We start from the raw sequence: 24,619 nt of genomic DNA on the forward strand, positions 1-24,619 counted from the left end.
AGGGGTCACTGAGCACAAACCTGCAGTGGTCAGAGGGGTAGGCTCGGGGCCTCCCCAAGGCGGATGGAGCCTGTGAGGGGCTGCTGAGCCCCCGCGCCCGGCGCAAACAGGAGAACCTCACATATGTCAGCGAGGCGCTCACGGCATGGGCGCCCAGCCGCACCCCAGTCACCCTCCCCAGCTGCCAGTCACGGCTCACCAGGCTGACCTCCCAGTTAGAGGGGTACACAGGAAAGTACAAGGTGCTTCTTTTCCAGGTTCCCTGATCCCACAGGAGAGGAACCGGCTTCAGATTACAGATCTTGGTGAGGCGCGCAAAGGAAGCCCCTCGGCCATTCAGGAAAGTGACGGGCAGCAAGGTCCCTGTGGGTCTCACTTGAGGGGCAGCAGGGGTGAGACTGACATGGGGGGCTGCGGGCTGAGGGGCGGCTGGCGGGAGGTGGGCCTCAGCCCCACAGACAGGCTTCTGCCAAGGTTCTCTGGGCTCCTGCTTGGGCGGCAGACAGCCCCCAAGCTCTTTAAATGAGCCCCACAGCCAACGCATGGACTGTGTGGATCACAACAAACTGTGGAAAATTCTTCAAGAGATGGGGATACCAGACCACCTGACCTGCCTCCTGAGAACTCTGTATGCAGGTCAAGAAGCAACAGTTAGAACTGGACATGGAACAACAGACTGGTTCCAAACTGGGAAAGGAGTATGTCAAGGCTGTATATTGTCACCCTGCTTATTTAACTTATGTGCAGAGAACATCATGAGAAATGCTGGCCTGGATGAAGCACAAGCTGGAATCAAGATTACTGGGAGAAATATCAGTAACCTCAGATATGCAGATGACACCACCCTTATGGCAGAAAGTGAAGAGGAACTAAAGAGCCTCTTGATGAAAGTGAAAGAGGAGAGTGGAAAAGTTGGCTTAAAGCTCAACATTCAGAAAACTAAGATCATGGCATCTGGTCCCATCACTTCATGGCAAATAGATGGGGAAACAGTGGAAACAGTGTCAGACTTTATTTTTTGGGGCTCCAAAATCACTCCAGATGGTGACTGCAGCCATGAAATTAAAAGACATTTGCTCTTTGGAAGAAAACCTATGACCAACCTAGACAGCATATTAAAAAGCAGAGACATTACTTTACTAACAAAGGTCCCTCTAGTCAAGGGTATGGTTTTTCCAGTAGTCATGTATGGATCTGAGAGTTGGACTATAAAGAAAGCTGAGCACTGAAGAATTGATGCTTTTAAACTGTGGTGTTGGACAAGACTCTTGAGAGTCCCTTGGACTGCAAGGAGATCCAACCAGTCCATCCTAAAGGAGACCAGTCCTGGGTGTTCATTGGAAGGACTGATGCTGAAGCTGAAACTCCAATCCTTTGGCCACCTGATGCAAAGAACTGCCTCACTGGAGAAGATCCTGATGCTGGGAAAGATTGAAGGCGAGAGGAGAAGGAGATAACAGAGGATGAGATGGTTGGATGGCATCACTGATCCGACGGACATGAGTTTGTGTAAACTCTGGGAGTTGGTGATGGACAGGGAGGCCTGGCATGCTGCGGTCCATGGGGTCACAAAGAGTCGTACACGACTGAGTGACTGATTTGAACAGAATACCCGAAGCTGGCAGGAAGCACATGTCTGAACCAGCCCCTACCTGGGGCTCCCAAGGCTCTTCCCTATCCACACAAGGTCATAGCACTAGTGATGGGGCCCAAGGGGAAACAGTGGGCTGGTTTTCTGGTGGTAAAGAAAATATCCCCCCATCATGGGCCACAGCCGGGTGAGCTTGCCGGCGCTGGGGAGTTCACAGAAGGCCCAGGGCAGGCTTTAGCGGAGCTGCAGTCGTTCCTGAAGGAGGGGCTCTTCTCGCCCCTCGCCTTCCCCGGGCCAAGTCTGGACCTGGCCTGAGAGCATCACAGCAGGTGCTGAGCCGGGGCAGCCCCAGCCAGGCACACCGGCTCTACGTCTGCAGAGATGCTCCAAGCTTGGTCTCATCCCTGCTGTTGGCTCAAGGCTTAGAAAACCTCCTCACAGCTTCTCGAGAGCCTGTATTGTGGCGACATCTCCAAGGGAACAAGAAACCCTCGCGGCAGAAAGGACACGCGTTACAGCTGGGCTCAGCAGGCACCGCCACTCTGGGTTCACCTTCCAGACACAGCAGGCTGGCGAGGCCTCCCCACCCCAACCTTACAGAACCATCACGATTCCTAAGCCCAGGCAGCTGAGCTGAAATAGGGGCCTGGCTGGATTTGACAGGAAGTGGAAGGAGACGTGAACAAGCTGCCCGCGGGGAGCCAGCAGGAGGGGAGGCCGGGCGCTTACCTTGCTCTCATCCTCAGGGTCGCTGTAGCCACAGGCGTCCATGAAATCCGGGAATGTCTCTGACCACCCGTCACTGGTGCAGTTCTTGCTTATGTTTCCTGGAAAGTGAACGCCACGGGTCTGATTTGCGTGTCCAGGGCCTGCACCTGCGCCTCGGGGCCTCTCTCTGCCTCAGGCCGGTGAGGGTCGGGGCCTGGACCAGGGCGCCCGCTGCTCAGGGCCTCCTGAGCCCTGGAACCCGGGCAGTGGTCCTGCAGTTCGGGGGCCTCACTGGCTGGAGGGAGCAGGCTCTCTGACAAAGCACGGGCACGTGATGGCGTTCCCGTGGGATGAAGTTAACAGTGTGCTCTGATGGCCACAGAGCAGAGTGGAAGTAAATGGCTTGCATCCTGTCGAGTGAGAAGTGTCTGCAGCCAGACCCCGATCACCCTGTCCTGCTCTCCAGACCTCGACCACCCCGTCCTGCTGGCTGGAGTCGGGAACAGAGAAGAGCGTTGGCAGAGCAGGGCGTGGGGCCCTTTGTAACTCCTGCAACCCTGATGTCTCATGAGGAGGCTCTGCGACGATCCCCCATTGTGGACGAGAAACCTGACGCTTAACGAAGGTGGCCCACTGGCCCAAAGCTCCACAGCCGACAGCAAGCGACCCTTTTCAGGCCTGGGCAGTCACCTCCTCAAGTGCACAGCACGCTTGTGGCCCACACGCCCTTGGGACCGTACCCTGAGCTCTGGACGGCCGGGGGGCGGGGCAGTGAGGGGAGGGCGGGGCAGTGAGGAGGGGCGGGGCAGTGAGGGGAGGGCGGGGCAGTGAGGAGGGGCGGGGCAGTGAGGGGAGGGCGGGGCATTGAGGGGAGGGCGGGGCATTGAGGGGAGGGCGGGGCAGTGAGGGGGGCGGGGCAACGACTGGGGGCGGGGCCGTGAGTGGGGGCGGGGCCGTGAGTGGAGGGGCGGGGCTGGGTGAAGCGAAGCGGGCGCACAGTTAGAGCGTCTCCCCACGGGGGTCTATGAGAACCTTGCTCTCCGGGGGCCTCATTCGCTGTGGGACCTCCCACCGCTGCGAGGCCCCATATCTCTAGGCTGCTCCCTACTCTGGTCGTGCTGAGTTGCGGTTCATGGCGGTCTCAACACAGTGGTGACAGGTACCCCCACTCAGCCCCCGCAAAGCTGACTGCACACCCTTCATGGCTCAGAGGGCAAAGAGTCCGCCTGCTGTGCAAGAGACACGGGTTCGGTCCCTGGGTCAGGATGATCCTCGGGAGGAGGGCATGGCAGCCCGCTCCAGCATTCTTGCCTGGAGAATCCCGTGGACAGGGGAGCCTGGGGGTCAGTACAGTCCTTAGGGTCTCAAGGAGTCAGACATGACCGAGCGGCTAGCACTTTCCCCACACTTCTCCTTGCCGCTGGGTGCAGGGTTGAGCATGACCGTCCCGTAGGGGCTGTGGTGACAGCGTCTGGTCCTGAGCACTGACAGCTGGGCTCAGACCCTGCTCTGGAGGGTCCTGGCTCAGGGCTTAGGCTGGAACGGTGGCGGGCTCCATGAGGCACCAGCCCCTGGGAAGAGCTCCCAACCCCGGTCCTGTTCAGGCTTGGAGTCAGGGGCAGGTCAGAGCCCTGCAGCCCTCTGAGGACCAGCCCCGCAGCTTCTAGAGAGAAGTAGGCAGAACGCAGGGCTGGGCCCTCTTGCTGCTGGACGCACAGCGAAGCACCTTCCCCCCACGGGGAGACCCCCGAGGGCCTTCGTCCATTCATCAGAACAGATCTCAGAGTCCTTGAACCTGGCCCTCCTGCACCTGGAGGTTTGACACCGCCCCTTTCAAAGACCTGCCTTGGAGCGACACACAGCCCGGCTCCCCGCCTGGAGGCAGAGTCTCTCGTGGCCCATTCCCACCCCCATCCTAGCCCTGCTTGGGGGGACCTCCCACGGGCCCCAGGGCCCACTGGCTTGGGGACAGCCAGCAATGTGCTGCTTGCCATGACAACGTGCACCAATGTCTGGAGAGACCCCCCAATTTCCCACCTACAACTTGTTTTTTAAAATAAAAAACAGGTGTATTTCTCAAACATCTGGGTTTTCAGGGTCTGTGTGCAGAGCAAGCCCCGGGAGGAGGCAGCCCCCAGCCCCATGAGCACCTCCTGCAGGTGTTCAGGGGCTGAGAACCCAGAGTCGGTCCAGGAAGGGAGATGCTTCCTGTGAGAGAGAGAGTGTGTTCCAGGCCAGCAAGGGACACCCTGGAGGACACGCTCTGAGGGCCACAGGTCCCCAGGTAAGACAGGTGTTCCTTTTCTCCTGCCTGCTGCCCGTGGCCCCTCATCTGCCCTGGGCACCCGTGTGTCGGGCTCCTGCTCGGGGTCTCCTGTCTGAGCCCTCTGCGTGTGCTGTGGGTGGACGGCCTGGTGGCAGGCATTCTGTCCTCCCAAGCTATAAGGCAAGGTCAGCACAGCTGCTTCCTGACCCACTGGGTCATGGACACCAACGCCCTGCTTCTTGTGCCTCCATGGAGAAGTCGGTCCCTGCGATCAAACCCCCCAAAAAGCTCAAAGATGGCAGCACGGACAGTACCTGGTTTGCTGTAAATATTGCTGAACAGTTTTGGACAGGGCACCGTGACGGTCTCGCCAACATCCGCGGGGCGCCAGCAAGTAATGTTGTCCCAGACGCCGCTGCAGGCTGGAGGGGAGACAGGGGTGAGCGAGGCCCGCTGCCCACCTCGGGCAGCTCCCTCGGGCCGCATGCGCCCCTGAGCGGTGGGGCCAGATCTGCCCTGAAGCTTTGCAAATAGAAAGCCTATCAATTAGATAATTGTACTGCAAGTCATTCTCCTGTGAAACAAACTCGCACCACGATGTTATTGAGAACACGCTTGGCACGGGTTCACTGTGATCAGCTTTGCAGACGTGAGTGAGTGTGAAGGGAAGAATCTGAGGCACCCGGCGTGTGCCGTGCACTTTTGAATTTCAGCAGAATCGGCACTTTTTCCCGATGATGTGCTCGTTCCTGTGACAAGTGGGCACCACCCGGCATCTGTGTAAGTCTCGGAGGTGAGGGTCCCCCGAGGCACACACACTTGTGCTTTTATGGACTCTGACTTCAAGGACAATTTGCAAATGTAAATATTTGATAATATTTAGTTGATTGCAGCAGTCAAGATGATGTATTGGTGATGAAATTTTAGGCTACCTTCATGGAGTTATCTAATAACTTAATTAGCACAATGTTAAAGCCTAAAACATTTTTCAGATCTCTTATTTTGCGTAATAACCACCCCATGAGGGTAATTCATACAAACATTGCATTAATCATCTCACCAACAAACAGCACTGAGGTTCAAACACTGTAAGGACCTCTCAATGTCAAACAAACAGAAAATGAATCCCTCAACCCAGGGATTTTTTACTACAAGTTGAAGGTATTTCTACTATATTTTGTGACCTCTAAAATTTTACATTTTAGTTAAACTTCAGTATTGAAGGAGCAGTGTGCCGACTTCAGTTCAAACAAAGAAATAACAGTTCTGCTCTCTGACATGCCATCCATACCTGTACGATAACTGTGATGTAGTTTTGGTTTGACCACAAGAATGTTTTACTTCTATGAAAACAGATAATGAAAAGTTGGCTGCAAACCAAGTTTTGCAAAAAAGTTGAAAATATCCTTCTAAAGGTTTTTACAAATAAAATGAAAATGTGTGTGCTTAGTCACTCAGTCTTGTCCGATTCTTTGCAACCTGATGGACTGTAGCTCACCAGGCTCCTCTATTTGTGAGATTCTCCAGGCAAGAATACTGGAGTGGGTCGCCATTTCCTTCCCCAGGGGATCTTCTTGACCCTGGGATTGACCCCGGGTCTCCTGCATTGCAGACGATTCTTTACCATCTGAGCCACCAGGGAAGCCACAAAATGAAAACACACTCATCCTACAAACTGAAGTACACACCAAAGATTGAGTACATAAATTCATACTACAGTAGCTTACATGTTTAAAGAAAATGTTGCTTTCTGAAAAATTACTTAGAACAAGTCATCAAGGACAAAGATGTCAGTAGAAGCCCTCGCCCAGCTGGGTGGACAGTGCGGCCTGCGGGCCTGGGGCAGTGTGGGTGAGCAGGGGACAGTGGTGGGGGTTTACCTGGCAGTGAGTCTGAGCACAGGTGACAGATAACGGGGAACATACGCGCCGCTCTCTCCACCTTCCAAACCTCATGAAAACGACAGTCGAGAGATCAGAAAGGGCAGTTCCTAGAGCCCATAAAACTTTGAAGACAGACAGCACGTGTGTCTTAAAGACTCAGGCAGAGCCAAGGGGGCGCAGAAGAGCCCGCAGGAGGAGGAAAGTGGGCAGTGCCCTTGAAGGGCCCTGGGCCCCAGGACCCGGGGCTCGGCGGACTAAATTTGGAAGAATCACATTGAGTGTGAATTCTGAACTCTGGGAGCCCAGCCTCCCGCAGCCTGCCAAGTGTTTCTGGAAGCGCTGCTTAGGCCACCTGCTGGAGCAGCGCCCAGGGGAGGCCCCAGGCAACCAGGCCACCTGAGACGGGTGGAGTCGCTCTGAGAACTGCAGTTGGGGACCACCCGGTGTTAGCTTGTCCTAAGAGAAGCTTCTCTTGTTCTGGTGCAAAGTCTGATGCTAATTGTTGAGAGATATAGGGCTTCCCAGGTGGCGCTAGTGGTAAAGAGCCCGCCTGCCGATGCAGGAGACACAGGAGACGTAAGAGATGCGGGTTTGCACCCTGGGTTGGGAAGATCCCCTGGAGAAGGCCATGGCAACCCCCTGCAGTATTCTTGCCTGGAGAACCCCATGGACAGAGGAGCCTGGCAAAGCCAGATTTCCAGACATTCCCAGCCGTCATTCTCACCTCTAACTCTGCGGCTGCTTAGCAACTCACTTTCCTAGTTTTTCCAAAGCACATGAATTGGTTTTCCCAGAAACAAGTGCCTTTTGGTATCTGTCAGCTTACATACTGTTTAACTAAGCACTTGGTTGAGTAGCAGATGTGGGTGGTGACGATACATTGTAAGCTCGGCAAAGTGGTCCCAGTGGTTGCAGGGAGGAGGTGGCGGGGAGTTGTGAACAAAGAGCCTCCCGCCAGGGTCACTGGAAAAGAAAGCACAGGAGCCTAGCAGACCCTGGTGCTGGGGGCTTCCTAAGCTCCTCTTGGGAGGGCAGCTTAGTGCCCTGAAAACAACCTTCTATGACCAAGCGGTTCAGGAAAACTGACCTTATGCAGGGTGCAGCATCCAGACATCCCCGAAACTTCACAGCATCTCATACAGAAAATACGTGAGACAGTGATGAATCGCATTGGAATGGCTGCGGTCAGAACACGTGCCTATAATTATGCCGGAGCTCCAAGGGGACAGTGGCAATTCACCCGCCAGACAAGAATCTTAAGCAGGGGGACCCACCATCATGGAGAGAACCCTAATCCCCTTGTTCCCCAAAACCAACTTTCTCCCAGGCTCTCTGTGGGCAAGTCACACTACCACAGATGAGGGTATCTGTGTTGTTTTGAGTCCTGGATTTATCTTCTCATTATTTCAATGACATAAACATCACTTTCCAGAAAACCATGTGAGTGTCACTACTCAGGTCTCGCAGTTTCTCTCAGCAGAGCTTTCACAGGCACTGTGTTTCCTGCTCCCGGGTGCACACAGGGAGGTCAGGGCCAGAACCCCGTCTGACCACCACCGCCCTGACCCCTGAAGGCCACGTTCCCACTGGTGGTTTGGGGTGGGGGCCCTGGACACAGAGCCAGAGGCGCGTCTGAGCCCGGGTGAGTGTGTGTGGACAGAGGACTGCACTGGACACTGACCCGGGGGGCTGAGGGCTGAAGTCTAAGGCAGGCTCTGACTGCATGGACACGGCTGCCTACCCTCTGTGGGTGAGGCTCCTGGGGCCTCCCCAGCAGAGGCCGGGCTCTGCTCCATCCTTGTCACTGGGAGAGGAATCCAGTCCCCAGCCAACACCAAGGCAGAGAGAGACAGCACAGCAGCGGGACCGCGGGTACCCAGGGACCCCGGCAGACTGGAGGTACCTATGCAGCAGGGAGGTGCCCAGCGGGCACGGGGTGATGGAGGAGGGTCCCACCCCCACCAGGAGAGCCAGGGAGGGACTCCACTCCACAGCCTGGCAGACCCGCAGGGGGCAGAGGGACCAGCATCCCCGGTCACCTCGCTCCAGACGGGGTGTGGGGAAGGGGCTGCAGCACCAGGGATGTGGGAAAGGAAAACGGAATACGCCTGCTTCCAGCACTAAGGTGCGAGGTCTGGCAGCAGCTAGGGCCACCAGTACCACCCTCCATTCGTAGGTTTAGTTTAAAGTTGAAGTCACCAGCGGCCGGAATCAGACGCTGCAAGCACGTGCTAGAAGTGCCCCTGGGCTCTGAGACGAACTGAACTGAACCCAGCCCACGGATGGCAGGGCCCATGAGGCCCGGGGCTCCCCTCGATGGGCTGGTCTTGCTCAGGAGAAGCCAGAGAAACAGCACTTCTTGCTCTCTGGGCAGACCTTGCGTGGAATGTACACACGCCTTGCGTGGAATGTACTGTGGTCAGAATGACAAGGCCTCTAAGGCTGGCCTGACTGACCAGGGAGGAGGCTGGAGCTCTGGGACTGCCCTGCGTCTGCCCGTGGATGACACCATCAGAGGGCAGGTCTCCCCTCAGTCCAGGCTGGTGGTGGGGCGGCCAAGGGGCAGTGGACAGCGTGCCAGGCCCTTCCCACCCCCCACCCCGGGACCCGCTGTTAATGCCCACACCCAGAGTCCTGCTTTGATTCTCCCTCTGGCGCGGCTCAATTTTTAAGGTTCCTGGAGGTTATCACGTGCACCCAGGGCTCAGACCCACTGTCTTGCAGGGCAGGCGCCAGAAGGGACCTTGAGTTCACGAGTGCAGGTGCTGACGAGGGTCCCGGGACTGCTGCCCCTGGGAACTTGCCAGAAAGTTCCTGGGTCCCATCCCAGGCACCAAGCCAGAGACCCAGGGTGGCCCCACAGCCCCGAGATGGTGCTGAGCAGTTCAGGGGCTGATGCAGCCCCACCCCCGCCCAGCACAGGAAGGGAGGTGGGCGTGGAACTCCTGCAGCTCAGCAAGCCTGGTTTGCCCTGTAAATGGGGGTTGGGGGAGCGCCAGAGGCCTATGTGGCAGGTACCAGGGTCCGCGTGGCCCAGGGAGCCCAGAGTGGCCATGGGGCACCTCCTGGTGTGATAGCCACACGGACTCCCAACACCTCCGCAGACCTGGGGGCTGTGCCCGATGACCACCCCATCATGAGAGCCCGCTGGGGAAAGGGCTGCCCAGGAGGAGTTCTGAGAGCAACAGGAGGCAGCATGCCATGCCCGGGGGCCGGCTCTGCCCTCAGAAGCTCATCTCATCCGCAGACCCAGGGAGCTGGGTGGGGGTGGCTCCCCAGTCTCAGCTCATGGATGTGTATGTGGAGGCCAACATCTGCTGGATCATCGAAAAAGTGAGAGAATTCCAGAAAAACATGTACTTCTACTTTACTGACTATGCCAAAGCCTTTGACTGTGTGGATCACAACAAATTGTGGAAAATTCTTCAAAAGATGGAAATACCTCACCTGCCTCCTGAGAAACTTGTATGCAGGTCAGGAAGCAACAGTTAGAACTGAACATGGAACAACAGACTGGTTCCAAATCAGGAAAGGAGTACATCAAGGCTGTATATTGTTACCCTGCAGGGCTCCAGAATCACTGTGGATGGTGATTGCAGCCACAAAATTAAAAGACGTTTGCTCCTTGGAAGAAAAGTTATGACCAATCTAGACAGCATATTAAAAAGCAGAGGCATTACTTTGCCAACAAAGGTCCGTCTAATCAAAAGTTTGGTTTTCCCAGTAATCATGTATGGATATGAGAATTGGACTATAAAAAAAGCTGAGCATCAAAGAATTGATGCTTTTGAACTGTGGTGTTGGAGAAGACTCTTGGGAGTCCCTTGGACTGCAAGGAGATCCAACCAGTCCATCCTAAAGGAGATCAGTCCTGGGTGTTCATTGGAAGGACTGATGTTAAAGCTGAAACTCCAATACTTTGGCCACCTGATGTGAAGAGCTGACTCAACTGAAAAGACGCTGATGCTGGGAAAGATTGAGGGCAGGAGGAGAAGGGGACGACAGAGGATGAGATGGTTGGATGGCATCACCGACTCAATGGACATGGGTTTGAGTAAGATCTGGGAGTTGGTGATGGACAGGGAGGCCTGGCGTGCTGCGGTCCATAGGTGCAGAGATTTGGACACGACTGAGTGACTGGACTGAGTGAGTGACATGGCGGGGCCCGCACTGCTGGAGCCCCCCCGGCCCCGCCTGCAGCGCCTCTGCATGACCTGTCTGGGGCGGGGCAGGGTAGACACCCAGCGGGTGCCCAGCCCGGCAAGGCTGCTTTTGCCCTGGCTACCAGTGGCAGCGTGAGGCTGGTAGACTTGGCCTGGGCCAGATGGAGTGTTGCTGACCCACCTGGGCCTCCTGGGTGGTGAGTGGCCCCCAGGGCCCCCGACCCTGGCATTCCTGCGGGGCCACCCCTGTGAGGGCCGCAAGCCCACCTCTGGGCCGAGGATGGGATACCCGCTGGCTGGTTGGAACTGCGGGACAGCTCTGATGCCGGGGCCACTCTCGTCCCCTGAGTTCCGGTCTGGGGTGATTCAGACCACACTAGTTACTAGACATCTCCCCCCCAGTGGGCACAGAGCACGTTAAGAATGATGGTCACGTTTCCTCGCTGTGTCTGTCCTTCTCCTCGTGAGCCTTTGAAAACAAGTGCCAGGGCTCTGGCTGGAGAACAAGGACTGTGGGGCAGGGCCAGGTGGGGCTCACTAAAAGGACCGGAGAATGTCAGAGCCGGGAGGACCCGCTGACCCCTCGAGGCACTCTGCCTCATACACGGGGGTCCACACCTAGAGAGCCTCAGGAGCCTTAAGGCCCCTGGGATGCAGGCCACTTCCTGCGACACCAGCCTCTGTCCACTCAGAATGTCTCAGCCCTTCGTGGAGATGCCCTTACAATCCTACAAAACCTTCCAGGTGTGAGATCTTAAACTACGAACGCTATACACACCCTGGGTGTGTGTTTGCACGGATGTTAGTCCAGATGTGGGGAGATATGCGTGGCGCTGGGAGCCCGTGCCTGCTCCGTTTAGTCCTGTCTGACAGCACATCATGCCGCGGGTGCAGTGGGCCCCCATGGCCCCTGCTCCAAGGTGCAGCCTGGTTCCTAGTGAACGCGCCTCCCTGACCCCGGTTTATTTCAGGCTGGTGGGGAGCCGAGGGCAGACTGGGGCTGCTCTGCTGGTGGTGGTCTTCTAGGCTCCTCACAGAATCTGGCACCTCCACTTCCCATGGCCCAGGGGCTCCTCACCCCAAGCATTGGCCCTGACCCTCCCGGGCCCTGCTCTGGTGGCCATCCTCCCAGACGAAGGACAGTTACAGACCCAGCAGACCTCCCTGCCAGCCACCTCTCATCCCTGCATCCCCTGGGACGGGGAGGGGGGGCCTCCCTTCCCTCCACAGGGGGGCAGAAATCACAGGGTATTCCACGGACTCTCCCCAAAGACACCTGCTCCCCAAACGGTGCTGCGCCTTTGCTTCCATGCTGTGAGTGTTGGGGAAACACCCCTCTGAGTGGCCTCTTCCTGGCTGCTCATGGGCACCTGGTTCCTGCTCTCTTCAGGGCCTGAGAACATCCTATACATCGTCCTACACAATATCCTACACAATATCCTATACAACATCCTATAAAACATCGTATACAACACCCTACACATCATCCTATACAACGTCCTATACAACATCTACAACGTCCTATACAACATCCTATAGATCCTATACAACACCCTATACATCTTACACAACATCTTATATCGCATTCTATACAACACCCTATAAAACACCGTCTACAACACCCTACACATCGTCCTATACTCTGTGGGCCATGGACACAGAGACGTGATGTGCTTTCCTTTCAGAAGAACAGGATGTCCTGTGTGCTGTGTTCTTTGCTTTCTCAACAATATACGTCTCATATTTTTCCTGTATTTTCTGCAGTGTGCCACACTTATAATGGCTACCTAATATTCCAACATCCACTTACTTGTGATACAAACAAGGAGTGATGACATAACTGTCTGATTAGCTCTAGTTACTAAGTCCTTAGTAGGTGCCCCCCAGGTGATTGGACTTGTTTCCTGTTCTTCTAGAAGGAACTGCACTTCTTTCCCGAATGATGAGGAGAAGCTCTTCTTTACAGAGAATGCTAATTGATATGTGCAAAGATTGTTTAGAACATTAAAAGCTGACATTTTGGACCCTGAGACAGACTGGTTCAAGTGTGAATCAGGAACAGGATGGGGGAAAGGCTGGGAAAGATGAGCAGCTCCAAAGACCACCAGCCAACTGCAGGGAAAAAGAACTTGGCATTCAAGATCTGGAAGCCACTTAAACCCAAGTGGCTAGACAGCGTAATGGGATACTGAGGGACATATCGGTCACCAGTGTGGGGACCCCACGAGCACACACGTCACATGCATCCGCTCTTCCCAGAGGGTCTGATCTGAGTCTCCTCAAGCCTTCATGTCCAAGCTGCTGTAAGGAGACAGGGGTTGGAAGGAAGCACTGAAACGCACCGGAATGTGGGACGCTGTGAGCAGACTGATCTGCTGCTTCATGTCTGGGGGCGCAGGCAGAAGGGCCCCAGGGTCAGGGCCCGTGGCTCTGTGGACACGTCCACGGAACGTGTCCTTTACAAGCCGGCGCAGCAAGTGCAGAAGTGCTGACACGTGCTGGCCACCTAACGCCTCCTTTGCAACACCCGACTACACGGGTGTTCAGTCACACAGAAGGGGCAGCCTCGCTGCTGGAAAACTGCTCACGAAGACAGTAGGGAAAGTCACAGTCCCTTGGCCTGCAGAGCCCGCTCTGGCTCTGGAGTAGCCGGGGCAATGTGGGATCCTGGGCCCCAGCTGGGGAGAGGCGGCCAGGGTCCCCGGGGGGCGAGGCCATGCCCCAGGCCTCGTGCACCTGCCGCTGAGCCCACGAGCAGAGTGCACAGGGGCAGAGGAAGCTGTACGCCAGGAGAGGCCTCGGGCTGCTCTCACGGGACCCGTCTCAGAGCCTGAAAGTGCGGCCCGCTCTTGTGTAGCTTACTTATTTTTATTCCTTGAAGGTGAGGACTCTGCATTCCCGCAGGAAAAGAGAAACTGCCAAATGAACACTGCTGGGGCGGCAGCACAGATACGGTCACCGCCGGCTGGGCCGACGGTGAAACCACCCTCATTACAGGAGGACCCCAGCCGCCCTGTGCAGACGCAGCTTGGCAGCCCCCCATGCAGGGGGCTGTGCCGACCCAGGAGGTTTGCCGGGGGTCCTCCATGCTCTGAAACTCTGATTGAACAGTTTTAAAGAAAGGAGTTATCTTCATTTTAGCCCTCAGAGCCACTGATCTGCTTCGGGCTCCCAGTGACCCCCATCTACTATCAATGTAAATAACTGAAAGTTGATGGACTGTCTCACCAACTGAAGTTGGGAAAAAGCCTTTTTAAATTGGGTTGGCCAAAAAGTTCATTCGGCTGCCCGCCCCCTGCCCCCACCGCCAGCTTTAACTCGAACGAAACTCTTGGTCAACCCAAGTAAAAGGGTTTGTGCTTCTCTGTGAACCTGCTCACCTGTTCTGACCGGATTCACCGAACAGGCCGCTTCCCACCTGCCTGCCACCCGAGGGCCCCGCTCCGGGTGCACGGTGAGCACGTGATTTGCTACTTTCTGCAGGTAAATCCAGGCCAGCCTTTGAGACCCCCGGGGTTGGGACAACTCTGCCCAAAAGGCTTCCCCAGGCCAACAGGCACCTGGGATTCAAAAGAGGCCACAGAGGCAGCTGGGGCGGCCCAGACCCTCCCACCTCTCCCATGGTGCGGAGAACAGTGCGGCCAGAAGTGGCCATCTGCAGGGCCTCTGTCTCCGGTCAAACTTGCTGTGTGCCTGCGGCCAAAGCGGGGCTCCGCGGAGGCTCCATCCTCAGCCCCATCGAGCCCGGCCCCTTCACCGGGCGGCTGTGCTCATGGTCAGCGGAAACTTCCCCACATCCTCACTGCCACCTCACCTTGACTGCTGCTGAGACCACCTCTCAGAACGCTCCCACCCTGGACTCTCAGGCCACACAGCACAGGAAGGATCCCAGAGTCTGCCTCCCACCCCGGGGTTTGCAAGGCTGAGACGCAGAAGGTACCCCTGGAGAAGCAGCCCAGAATGCCCCACGTTTCAGCCCCTGCGCCTGGCGGTCTTAGCGTGAACCAAGGGAGTGGATGTGATGCTGAGTGGGTTCAGACCCCCAGCCCCGCAGATGGTGACGCGATCCCCGGGGACCCCTGCACTGGACCTGGAGACTCTGAGACACCAGCCTGCCAGCCCCTCCTTCAGATTTGGATTCGCCCTTGGGCATCTTCGGTGTGGCCTGTCCAGGTGTCCAACTACAAATGCCCTGTTTCCCAACGTCCTGCAGAGAACCCAGTTAACCTGAACACTAACAATGATGATCTAACTCTCCCAGGTGGAGGCCTCCTTCTGCTGTTCTAAGGATACATATTTACACCCTTTGTTATCAAATACTTGCAGTGGTGTAAGGAGCGCTATTTCCAGGCATTCCCTCAGCTGGACATGGAGCCAAATGTCTTTTTAGAAATGCTGTGATCGGCGATGACAATAGCACTTGCCAAGGGCAGAAGCAGAGAGGAAAGGAGACTTCTGAGGGGACAGCCCCCCAGAACTAATAACAGCCCATGTCGGGAGGTGCACTTCTAGAGATGTCAGTGCAGGTGAAATCAGCCACGTGCTGGGAGCGGGCTGCTCCAATCAGGACTTGGTAGGCACTCACAGAACAGGCTCAGGGCGAGGTGAGATGACAACCCGGTGGGTGTGGACCACGATCCAGAGCCACACTGCTTCCTAGGACACCTGTGCAGAAGCCTGGACTTTATACAGGAGCGAAGCCAGGCTCCACAACAATGCTCCAGCTCTAAATGCGTTTGGAGGGCTACAAGGAATGTTTTACGGGGACCTAATTCTTCAGACACCTCCTGGATATCCCAATATTCAGTCTAATTAGGGTGCTACAATGACCTTGGTAAGTTGGAGGCAAGGTCTGTGAACCAAGGTCTGGGAAATGCCATTTTGGGGGACAATGCCACCAGACGGTGTCTTGATCGCATCACTTTGGAATTTCAAATATGGAAGTGGCAAAGTTTCATTTCAGTTCAGGTGAATTCCACAGTTGGGAGTCATATTCTGGGACCTGAACTAATGCTAAACAAAGACTCTAAATGCAGAACTAACCAAAGCTGTTAACTGAACAAAAGGATTTTTTTTTAAAAGAAATGTACAGGAGTCCACTTTGAAGCTATTTAACAAATATGCTGAATCTAATCAACCCCAAACATCAGAATGTCCCCCACGCTGAGCTGAGCAAATGTGGTGCTTGTGGTGGGTGTCCCGGCAGGTCTGCCTGCCTGAGGGCTGAGTGGAAATCCGCCTGAGCCGGCGTCTCCTTCCACAGCACCAGGACCGGACCATCAGGAGACCGGCGAGGCCCCGCAGCAGGTCAGCCCAGGAGAACTGGTAGAGAGCTAAGCTTGTGCAGACGCCGCACCTTCACCCGACGTCCTCTGTACAAATCCTCAACAACCTTCCCTCCGATGTCTGAGCCCTTGGGGTGTTATTGGTGCCGCACAAGCTCCCGGGTGGGCAGAGCCAAGCCGCGTCCCACGGGAGGCCGGTCTCAGCTGATGGGCTGCGGCTGGAGCGTGGGGAGTCCTGCCATGTTACTCCCAGGGCGATCTTCCGTGGATTTACGAGCAGCACTTGGGCGCCATCCCGGGATGGTCCCGGGACATCCATCTCGCAGTGTTATGACAAGACATCCTCACACGGCCGGCAGCCGCTCAGCCGAGCGCGCCCCCGGGGCTGGACGCCGGGCTGCTCAGACCAGCCTCCCGGGGGGCCGCCCTCCCGGGAGGCGGGCATGGCTGCGGGCGTGGCCGGGGCCGGGGGCGCCTCGCGCACATCCGCAGGCCGCTGCCCAGGGACACATCCTGTTGACCTCGCAGCCCAGGACCCTCCTCTCCCTGCCCTCCTCCTCTGGGCCACACCCTTCGGGCCGGCCCTCGGTCACTCCTCCAGCCTCCGGGGCCCACGGCCCCGCACGGCCCCACCTGGCAGGCGGCCTCCTGCCTTCCTCCCGGCCCTTCCTCTCGCTCTGCCCGGCCTCCGGGGTCCCCACTGCCCCCCAGGGAGGGACTGGATACTCTCACCCCGCCTGTCTGCAGCTTCAGGCCTTGGGGCGCCTCTGCCCTCCCCCCTCCACCCGCTCACTCCACTTGCTCCACGGCCAGCCGTGTCCCCAGCCAAGTGGCCTCTTCTGTGGCATGCCCAGCTCTCCAAGCTCGGGAACAAGCCTGACACCCCTCCCCCCCACCTGCCCGCCACCTGCCCGGCGACCTTTGGTGCTTTGCGCAGGGTGGGTCATGAGCAGAGGGACAGCAGGGGGCGCGTGCTGTCCTTGTCACCGGGGCAGCAGGCCCGGGCAGCCTGGCCTCACCCTCTGCGTCTGCTCAGAGCAGCCTCAGTCCTTTCCTCGAAGGGAAGGAAGGAGCTCTGAGAAGCCACAGATGACTTGAGAAGTGGGAGCAGTCCTTCCCTGGGGTGGAGAAGAGGCGACTTGTCAGGGTCAGTTCTCGGGCTGCGGGAGCCCCTCACAGTTCACAGCCAGGGTGGCGTCCAGGGGCAGGTGTCTGGGGCGCTCTGGGCCCCGGTTCAGTGGCTGCACTGTGGGTCTCTGCCTGCAGCTGAACCCCAGCGGCCTCCGATGGCCCCTGTGGACACGCAGAGAACCGGGCGCGCAGTGAGGACAGCCAGCCAGGAAGGACTCACCAAAGCCACACGCTGCCCCCAAACCCCAGCAGGGAGACGTCACCGTGAGTGGCCAGGGAGGGTCCTCATCCCAAGGGGGCACCTGAACAGAGGTGCAGATAATAGATGAACAGAGGCAGCTGTGGGGGTTCAGGGGAAGGCCCGTCAGCTTTGAAGCAGGCTTGGGAGGGAAGAAAACCCTGGTCTGAAGCACACCTCTCTCACTGAGGTGCCAAGTACACTTTTACATAGCGCTGGGCTCAGGGTCCAGGGAGCCGGGCTCTGCTGCCAGCTTGGGCGAGAGACTGGGGGTCCTCTCCTATGTCCCCACTTCAGGGAGGTGGCTGAGGGCCCCTGCAAGCATCAAGACCGGGACGCCCTGTGCCTGCTGGGTGGATGTCTCCCTCCCTTGTCCAGAGAGAGGACTCTTAGGGCCTTCTGTCTGCCCACCAGCTGGGGTCTGCACAACTGCTTCTGGGTCAGCAGATGGGACAGCCCCGTGGCAGGCGCCTTGGTGCTGGGAGGCTGGCGAGCGCAGAGGGGGCCCGGCCTGGAACACCACAGGGCGCGCCTGGCCATCCCCAGGAGGGCGGCAACACCACGTGCCGGGCAGGACCTGTGGCCGCAGGGACAGCGGACCGCGCGGCAGAGGGGCCAGCAGCACACGCGGGAGCCGCTGCCCGAGGCCGCGGACGGCCACCCTGCAGGGACTCGCCCCTGAGCTGGGCACACAGCGTGGATGCACCTCGGGAGGGGCGCGGACAGCCTTGCTCCAGACCCTCCCTGAGGATGAGTGCGGGGCAGCGGGCTTGGCAGACGGTGCGGGGCCCTGGGGCTGATCGCCGTAACCAGAGGGCGTCTTCTGTGGGGCGGAGGACGGGCGGGCTCACCCGCATCTCTTGTGACCCCGGGGTCCCCCAGCTCACGCTCCTCAGGCAGGACACACCGCCCCGGGCCTTCCTCTGCAGCTCGTGGGGCTCAGGATACAGGGCACCCATGGGAGTGAGAGCGTGTCACCCACAGCCCACTCTGCCTGGAGCAGCCGCCTCCGACAGCCAACCTGCCAGGGCCTGCGCCCTCTGCAGGTGCCCAGGATGGGCCAGGACCGCCCGTGAGCTCAAAGGGGCGCAAACCCAAACCCGCCATGGCTCTCAACGAGTGAATCAAAATCAGCCCAGTATCCTTTGTTTAGAGAAGTCAAAAGCAGGAAGTTTGCTAGTCCAGCCCCTCCTGGGGCCCTGGTTTAAGCTACTGCCAGTCCTCAAAGCCTCCACAGCCATGAACCTTCAAGAGACGGCTCAGACCGTGGAGTTGCCCCGTCCCCCCTCCCAAAATGAGGGCAAAAATGATGCAAAGTCACAGGGAAGGTCCCAGGAGACGCGGGCACAGGCGGGGATGCGGGCAGAGAGGAGTGTTGACTCAGGGCCGCCCCCCATGGATGGCGGTGCGGGCGGGGACAGAGCGGCTGTGAGCCTTTTTCCAGGCGTCTGTGGCCTGAGCCTCACGGGCAGGACTAGGTCAGTCTTCATGCTGAATCAGTATTAAGTCACAAAGCTCTAAATACCTCCTAAACTTTTCTTTTTTACAAAGTGAATCCGTTAAAGAGGTTTAGAACTGAAATTGGTTTTTGTCTACATTTCTGTGTTGGTTTGTTTGTGTTTGTTTTAGATCCAACATGTAATAAAAGGGATTCCTTCTTAGACTTAAACAAATTACCTCACCAGAATTGAAAACTAGTTTTTTTTTTTTTTTTTGCCATTCCGGGTGCTGTCTCACTCCACTTTCTCGCAGCTTCTACAGACCCTGTGTCTGCTATGACGTTCACTGTGGATACTGGAGTCCGTCTCATCCCACTCGGAGAGGAGGCCTTCGCTCAGCTCCCGGTTTACCTCGTCTGTAGTATCTTTATTCTGGTAACTCATTACTATTTATATCCTTGGTATTCGAGCCACACACATTTCAAAGAGCAACAAGGAAAAGATGGGAATTCAGAACACAAGCTGCCTCTCTCTGCAGAAAGCGGGGGTGCCAGGCAGGCTACCTGGCCGGCCTCCCTCCTCTGGGGGCAGAGCGCCGCCCGCAGGCTCTTCCCGTGAGTCAGGGTGAGAGCGCTCTGGCAGGTGTTTTTGCTCTCGAGCTAACAGTGAAATGAGAGCCTTCGATAAAGAAAACACAGAAGGACTAACGCTTGTCATTGCAGAAAGACCGAGTGACACCTTCCCCCGACGCCAAACGGGAGGGCCCTCCTCTAACTCGCCCACGTCCTCTCTGCTCGAGCCGACACCAAGTCTGCACAGGCCGAGCCGTCCACGTTCCCAGCAGCACGTCCAGTGGGCCCTGTGAGGTCCCTCTGAGGAATGCGGAGCCAGACAGCAGAGCCTGCGAGGGCTGAGCCCCGAGGAGTGCGTTAAACACCCTGGCCCATCTCCGCACCATGAGCAGCTCTCCGAGCAGGGCCGGCCTGGCCCGTGGTCCCTGCAGAGCAGCCTGGCAGCTCAGGCAGCATCCGCACAGCAGGTCCGCCTGCTCCCACAGAATGTTTTAAAAAGCACTCGTTGCAAACTTTTAAGAATTGGAATATTTTCACCGACTCAATGGATGTGAGTTTGAGCAAATTCCGGGAGATGGTGAAGGACAGGGAGGCCTGGTGCGCTGCAGTCCATGGGGTCTCAAAGAGTCGGACACCACTGAGTGACTGAACGACAGGGACCTCAAGTTTGCATTTCTGAGGTTTGGTGCCCGTGTTTCTTCACAGCAACAAGCAGGGGGTGAGGGACATTCCCAAGGCCCCGTGGCCAAATGTTACCCCACTCAGCTGCACAGCCCCGGCTCACACTCGTGAGCTGTCGGCCAGGGACCAGGGACAGGCTCGAGCCTTTGGAACGAGAAGCGCTAAAGGACAAGGCTTCGCACTGCTTAAGGCCACGCTCCATCCACCTGGGCCAACCAGAGGTGAAGTCTTTTTATGAAAGAGAGCTGGCTGAGGACCACGCCTCCTGCCTCACCCTGCTCTCCTGGGCCCGCGTCCGGCAGGGTGAGTCGTGGGCACAGGCCTGCAGGCATCCCTCCCGACGCCCAATAACCCTGGCCAGCTGGGCGGGGTCTCCATGAGGGAAAGCCATGGCCAAAGCCCGTCTCCCAGGAGTGAATGCTCCCTGCCTCCTGCTGGGCCAGCTCCGTCTAGTTAGCAGCATGCTCTTGGTGAGTGTGGGAGATGAGGAGTGTTTAGGAGGAAACACTAGCCGGTGTTTCAGGAGCCACCCCCAAACAGAGCGGACGGCGAGGGGCGGGAAGGGGGGCCGCCCTGGTGACTGCGAGGCGGGAGGGGCCGAGGGTTTATCTGCGGTGATAAACCGGCTCCAATTCAGTCTGCCCCTGAGTCAGGGGTCGCGTCCCCCCCGGTTCCCGCGCCGGGAGCACCTGCTGGTGACCACATTGAGAGCCTGTGGTCGGGGCCTGGCAGCGAAACGGTGAGGGCTGTGGGACCTGGAGGCATTCGGCCTGCCCTCTGAATGCTGGCCGATGCCCCATGAGAAGAAGGGGTTCTGTTCACAGCTGCCCCCAGTCAATGCCAGGGGGTGGACGCCAGATGTGAGCAGCCTCGGAGTCCAGCAACCTGACAGTCCAGTGATGACGGCGTGAGGGGGCAGAGGCCGAGGGTCACCCCTGCAGATGCGGTGGACGGAACCCACCCACGCTCTCCACGAGGGAGGCCTGGACCGTGTGCTGCGCTGACCAGACCTGCTCCCCGCCCTGACTAGATGCTTCTAGGGTTTCGGCATGTCTCCTCTCAGTGTTTAGCTCCCCTGAGTCTCTTAATTTTCACCGAAAGAACAGACCCCAGTGGCTGTGGCAGCTGTCTTGTCCTGAAGCTGACCTGACTGGCAAGACCCAGCTTCACGGATTCTGGTAGCTGGCTAGTGATCACACGAGGCTTTTACAGGACAGCTCCTGAGTCCGTGTTTGAGCCACCGGTTTTGCCTTCCTCTGGACAGTACAACCAGACCTAAGAATGGCTTTCAGGATGCTGTGTGCACTACACAGCCACAGATCTCAAAGGCTGGAAGGAGCCCTTGGGCCAGAGTCCTCGTTTTTTCAGCTGAGGAAGGGCAGGGTCCAGGGAGACAGGAAGGGGCCCCGGAGAGCTATTTTAGAACCGGTTTAGAACCCCTCTGGGTGCAGACCACCTGTGAATACCTGAAATGTATGGTCCAAATTGTGATATACTCTTAAGTGAGAAATGCATATTGGGTTTCCAAGACAATATACAAAAAGAGCAGAATCTCTCATCAATATTTTATATTGATTACAAGTTGGAAAAATAATGATTTGGATATATTTGGATAAATAAAACCATTGTCAAAGTCCTAAGTTTCTTGTCACTTATTTTAACATGGCCACTAGAAAACTCAAGCTGCCCATAAGGCTTGCATCCTGCTTCTGCTGGGCAGTACTGGTCTAGAATAACACCCACACCTGGGACTTCCCACTGGTGGTCCTCTGCAAGACACCAGACTCTTAACACATGGCTGTACTTTGATTTTAACTTCTTTCTTGAAGAGAATAAAATGATGACACAGATCAAAGAAAAAGAAAGCTGAAGGACAAGAGGTTTTTGCCACTGTTTATGATCTGGGTGTTATCCCAGAACCTGCAGAGTTTACAAATAGGAGACGGTACCCAGGGCCGGAGTGCATCATCCCAGCTTTGCTTCTGGGAGAAATAAAGTCAGTAAGCTCACTGTACTCATAACTGGTCTGTTCTTCAAGAAAGCAAAAGTTTCAATTCCCTGTTCGATTTCTGATAAATTCCCACCATTCTTAACTGGATCTAAATCATCTGTGATGTAACTAAGGATTTAAAATGCAAGAAATCAGATAGTCATTCCACAGGAAAAGGAGTTGCCTTTGCAAAGCGTAACAACCGTCATAAACTATTTTATAACTGTTGCTATTGTCTCAAATCATGGAAACTATTATGGTAAAAGGTTTATGTGAAGGACCCCTTCCCCTCTGCCCTTCCCAACGCACATACCCCACTGCCCATCATGCACAATGCTATAGGAGTTTTGCCAGCAATTCACTGAAAAACAGTGGAAGCAGACTTAAAAAAAAAAAAAAAAGACACAAGTGACTGTAAACAGCAGTTTTCTGAGCGAGGTGCAAGCTGCTTGCAAGTCCGCCTGTCCATCCCAGGGAGAGTGTCACCAAGCATCTATCTGCCTTACCTTTGTGTTTTTCTGTTTGAGTCCTTACAAGCTCTGCACATCTCATTTCTTCCTCCTGAATTTCCAGATGAAATCGGCATTCTGGGTGAATACTGCTCACCTGGTCATGGTTAAAAGAAAGGGAAAATTCCACTGTAATAGGAAAGGCAAGCAAAAACTCTACATAAAAGCCCCTAAACCTCACAGTTCTAAACTGCTTCCAAACTAACACTTATTTAAAAGCAATAGCCTTCATATTTTGGCATGGTTATTTTTTTTTAAAAGCTTCACTATTTACTTTGTAAAGGAATTAATAAACAAATAAGAAACTTGATATAATTTTTTTTCTGGGCAGGAAAGCAAACTGACTAACACAATACATCATATGTTGTCAGTACTAATTTGGCGGCAATAAAGCTCTTTAATCCAATAATCTTTCAATATTCGAGTCCTCCATTTCATAGCCCTTGATTTAATCAAAGTAAATACATGTTTACTCATCAGCCCATTCTTAATGGCTGCACACAACCCCAGACGCCAGCGTGCTTCATCTAAGGCCAGCCTCCGCATTCACTGGAAAGCCCTAATAAAATAACTTTATTTTTAGAGGCTGCAGGTCACATTTAAAACTGAACTTTGGAATCTGGTATGAACGAACTTTTCAAAAAGACGAGTGGTGAGCAGGGAGAGGCCTGGGGCAGTCACAGCCCCGAGGCAGCGGGGACTTCGTGTCAGGCTTGATGATGGAAACGAAGATATGATTAACACTGTCTGTCAATGTGTGCAAAAGACAAAGCTGAATACGCTTGAGTCTTGGAAGGTAATATTCTCTGGTCTATATTTTCACAAAGGCCGAGCATTCTCTTTTCTTTATTACCATCTCCAACCCCTGATAAGTACTCACATGGTAGGCTGGAGCTGTGTCCCCCACTCTCATGTCTGAACAAAACTTTGTTTTTACTGAAAAGAATCATGCTCTTGCATATATTATGGCCATCTATATTTAATTGGGCTTCCCTGGTGGCTGAGGAGTAAAGACTCTGCCTGCAATGCAGGAGACAGGTTTGGTCTCTGGGTCGGGAAGATCCTCTGGAGGAGGGTATGGCAACCCACTCCAGTATTCTTGCCTGGAGAATCCCCATGGACAGAGGAGCCTGGCGGGCTGCAGTCCATAGGGCTGCAGAGTCAGACATGACTGAACGACTTAGCATACATGCTCACATGTTTAGTTATCCTACCACTGAAATAAGTCAATAGAATTCTAACCAGAAATAACATTTCCCAACAGAGTTAAGGGGCTTCCCAGGTGGCTCAGTGGCAAAGAATCTGCCTGCCAAGGCAGGAGATGCAGGAGACTCGGGTTCCATCCCTGGGTTTGGAAGATCCCCTGAAGGAGGAAGCGGCAACCCACTCCCATCCCAGGTTTCCAAGAATGCCTGGGAAACCCCAGGGACAGAGGAGCCTGGTGGTCTACAGTCCACAGAGCCACAAAGAGTGGGACACAGCTGAGCATGTACACAACAGTGTTAAGAGCAGAAACTTAATGCTGAATGCTTTTGCCACATTTACCCTCATTAAAAAAAAAAGATGTGAAGTTTGGTCTTTTTTTTTTTTTCTCCCATGGCTCATCACAGGGCAACCACCACTGTACAAGCTCCTGGTTTCAACCAGGTTGTATTTTTCATACATTAACAAGTCAATAACTTAAATGTCAGAATTAGGAAAATTGTATTGACTTAAAAAATGGATTTTTGATAAAGTACTAAAAGACATCATAATACCAGACATTCTTGGAATATGCACAGTGATGCCTTATTTTGGGATACCCTATAAGTTAAAGCAGCATTAAGCTTAACAATTCCTGTAGGTCTTTCACGCACTGAAATTAGCAGGCAGGCTCTCACCCCCACAGCATTCCTCTGAGGGAGGAAAGCACAGTTCGCCTTCACTCTGAGGAGGGGTTGGCGCCGCTGAGGTGTGGGCTAGGTGCATAGGGGAAACACCCTCAGCACGGACGACTTTCCCTAAATAGCTCCATCCCTGGCTTCGCAACCTTAAGAGGGGCTATGAGTCAATAGAGACGGTGATCTGGCCGCGGTGTAAAGTGCGTAAGGGCGCACACCCAAACTGGCTCCAGGCTGCGGGAGGGAAGCAGGAAACCGGGCTTACGGTTTAAGGGTCTTCACA

The 24,619-nt window shown here is 55.6% G+C and overlaps 1 protein-coding gene across 1 annotated transcript in view; it reads right to left on the reverse strand.

The window, feature by feature from the left end:
• Positions 1 to 24,619, reverse strand: part of VIPR2 (vasoactive intestinal peptide receptor 2) — a 67,032-nt gene that overhangs the window by 41,506 nt on the left and 907 nt on the right. Inside the window, exons 2-4 of the mRNA XM_043464013.1 lie at positions 22,454 to 22,553; positions 4,880 to 4,987; positions 2,321 to 2,418 (exon numbers count right to left, since the gene is read on the reverse strand). Of these exons, the coding sequence (XP_043319948.1) occupies positions 2,321 to 2,418; positions 4,880 to 4,987; positions 22,454 to 22,553 (306 nt within the window). The remainder of the gene's footprint in view (positions 1 to 2,320; positions 2,419 to 4,879; positions 4,988 to 22,453; positions 22,554 to 24,619) is intronic.

The sequence above is a fragment of the Cervus canadensis genome, chromosome 3 (genome assembly GCF_019320065.1).
Source record: "Cervus canadensis isolate Bull #8, Minnesota chromosome 3, ASM1932006v1, whole genome shotgun sequence".
Taxonomy (NCBI): domain Eukaryota; kingdom Metazoa; phylum Chordata; class Mammalia; order Artiodactyla; family Cervidae; genus Cervus; species Cervus canadensis.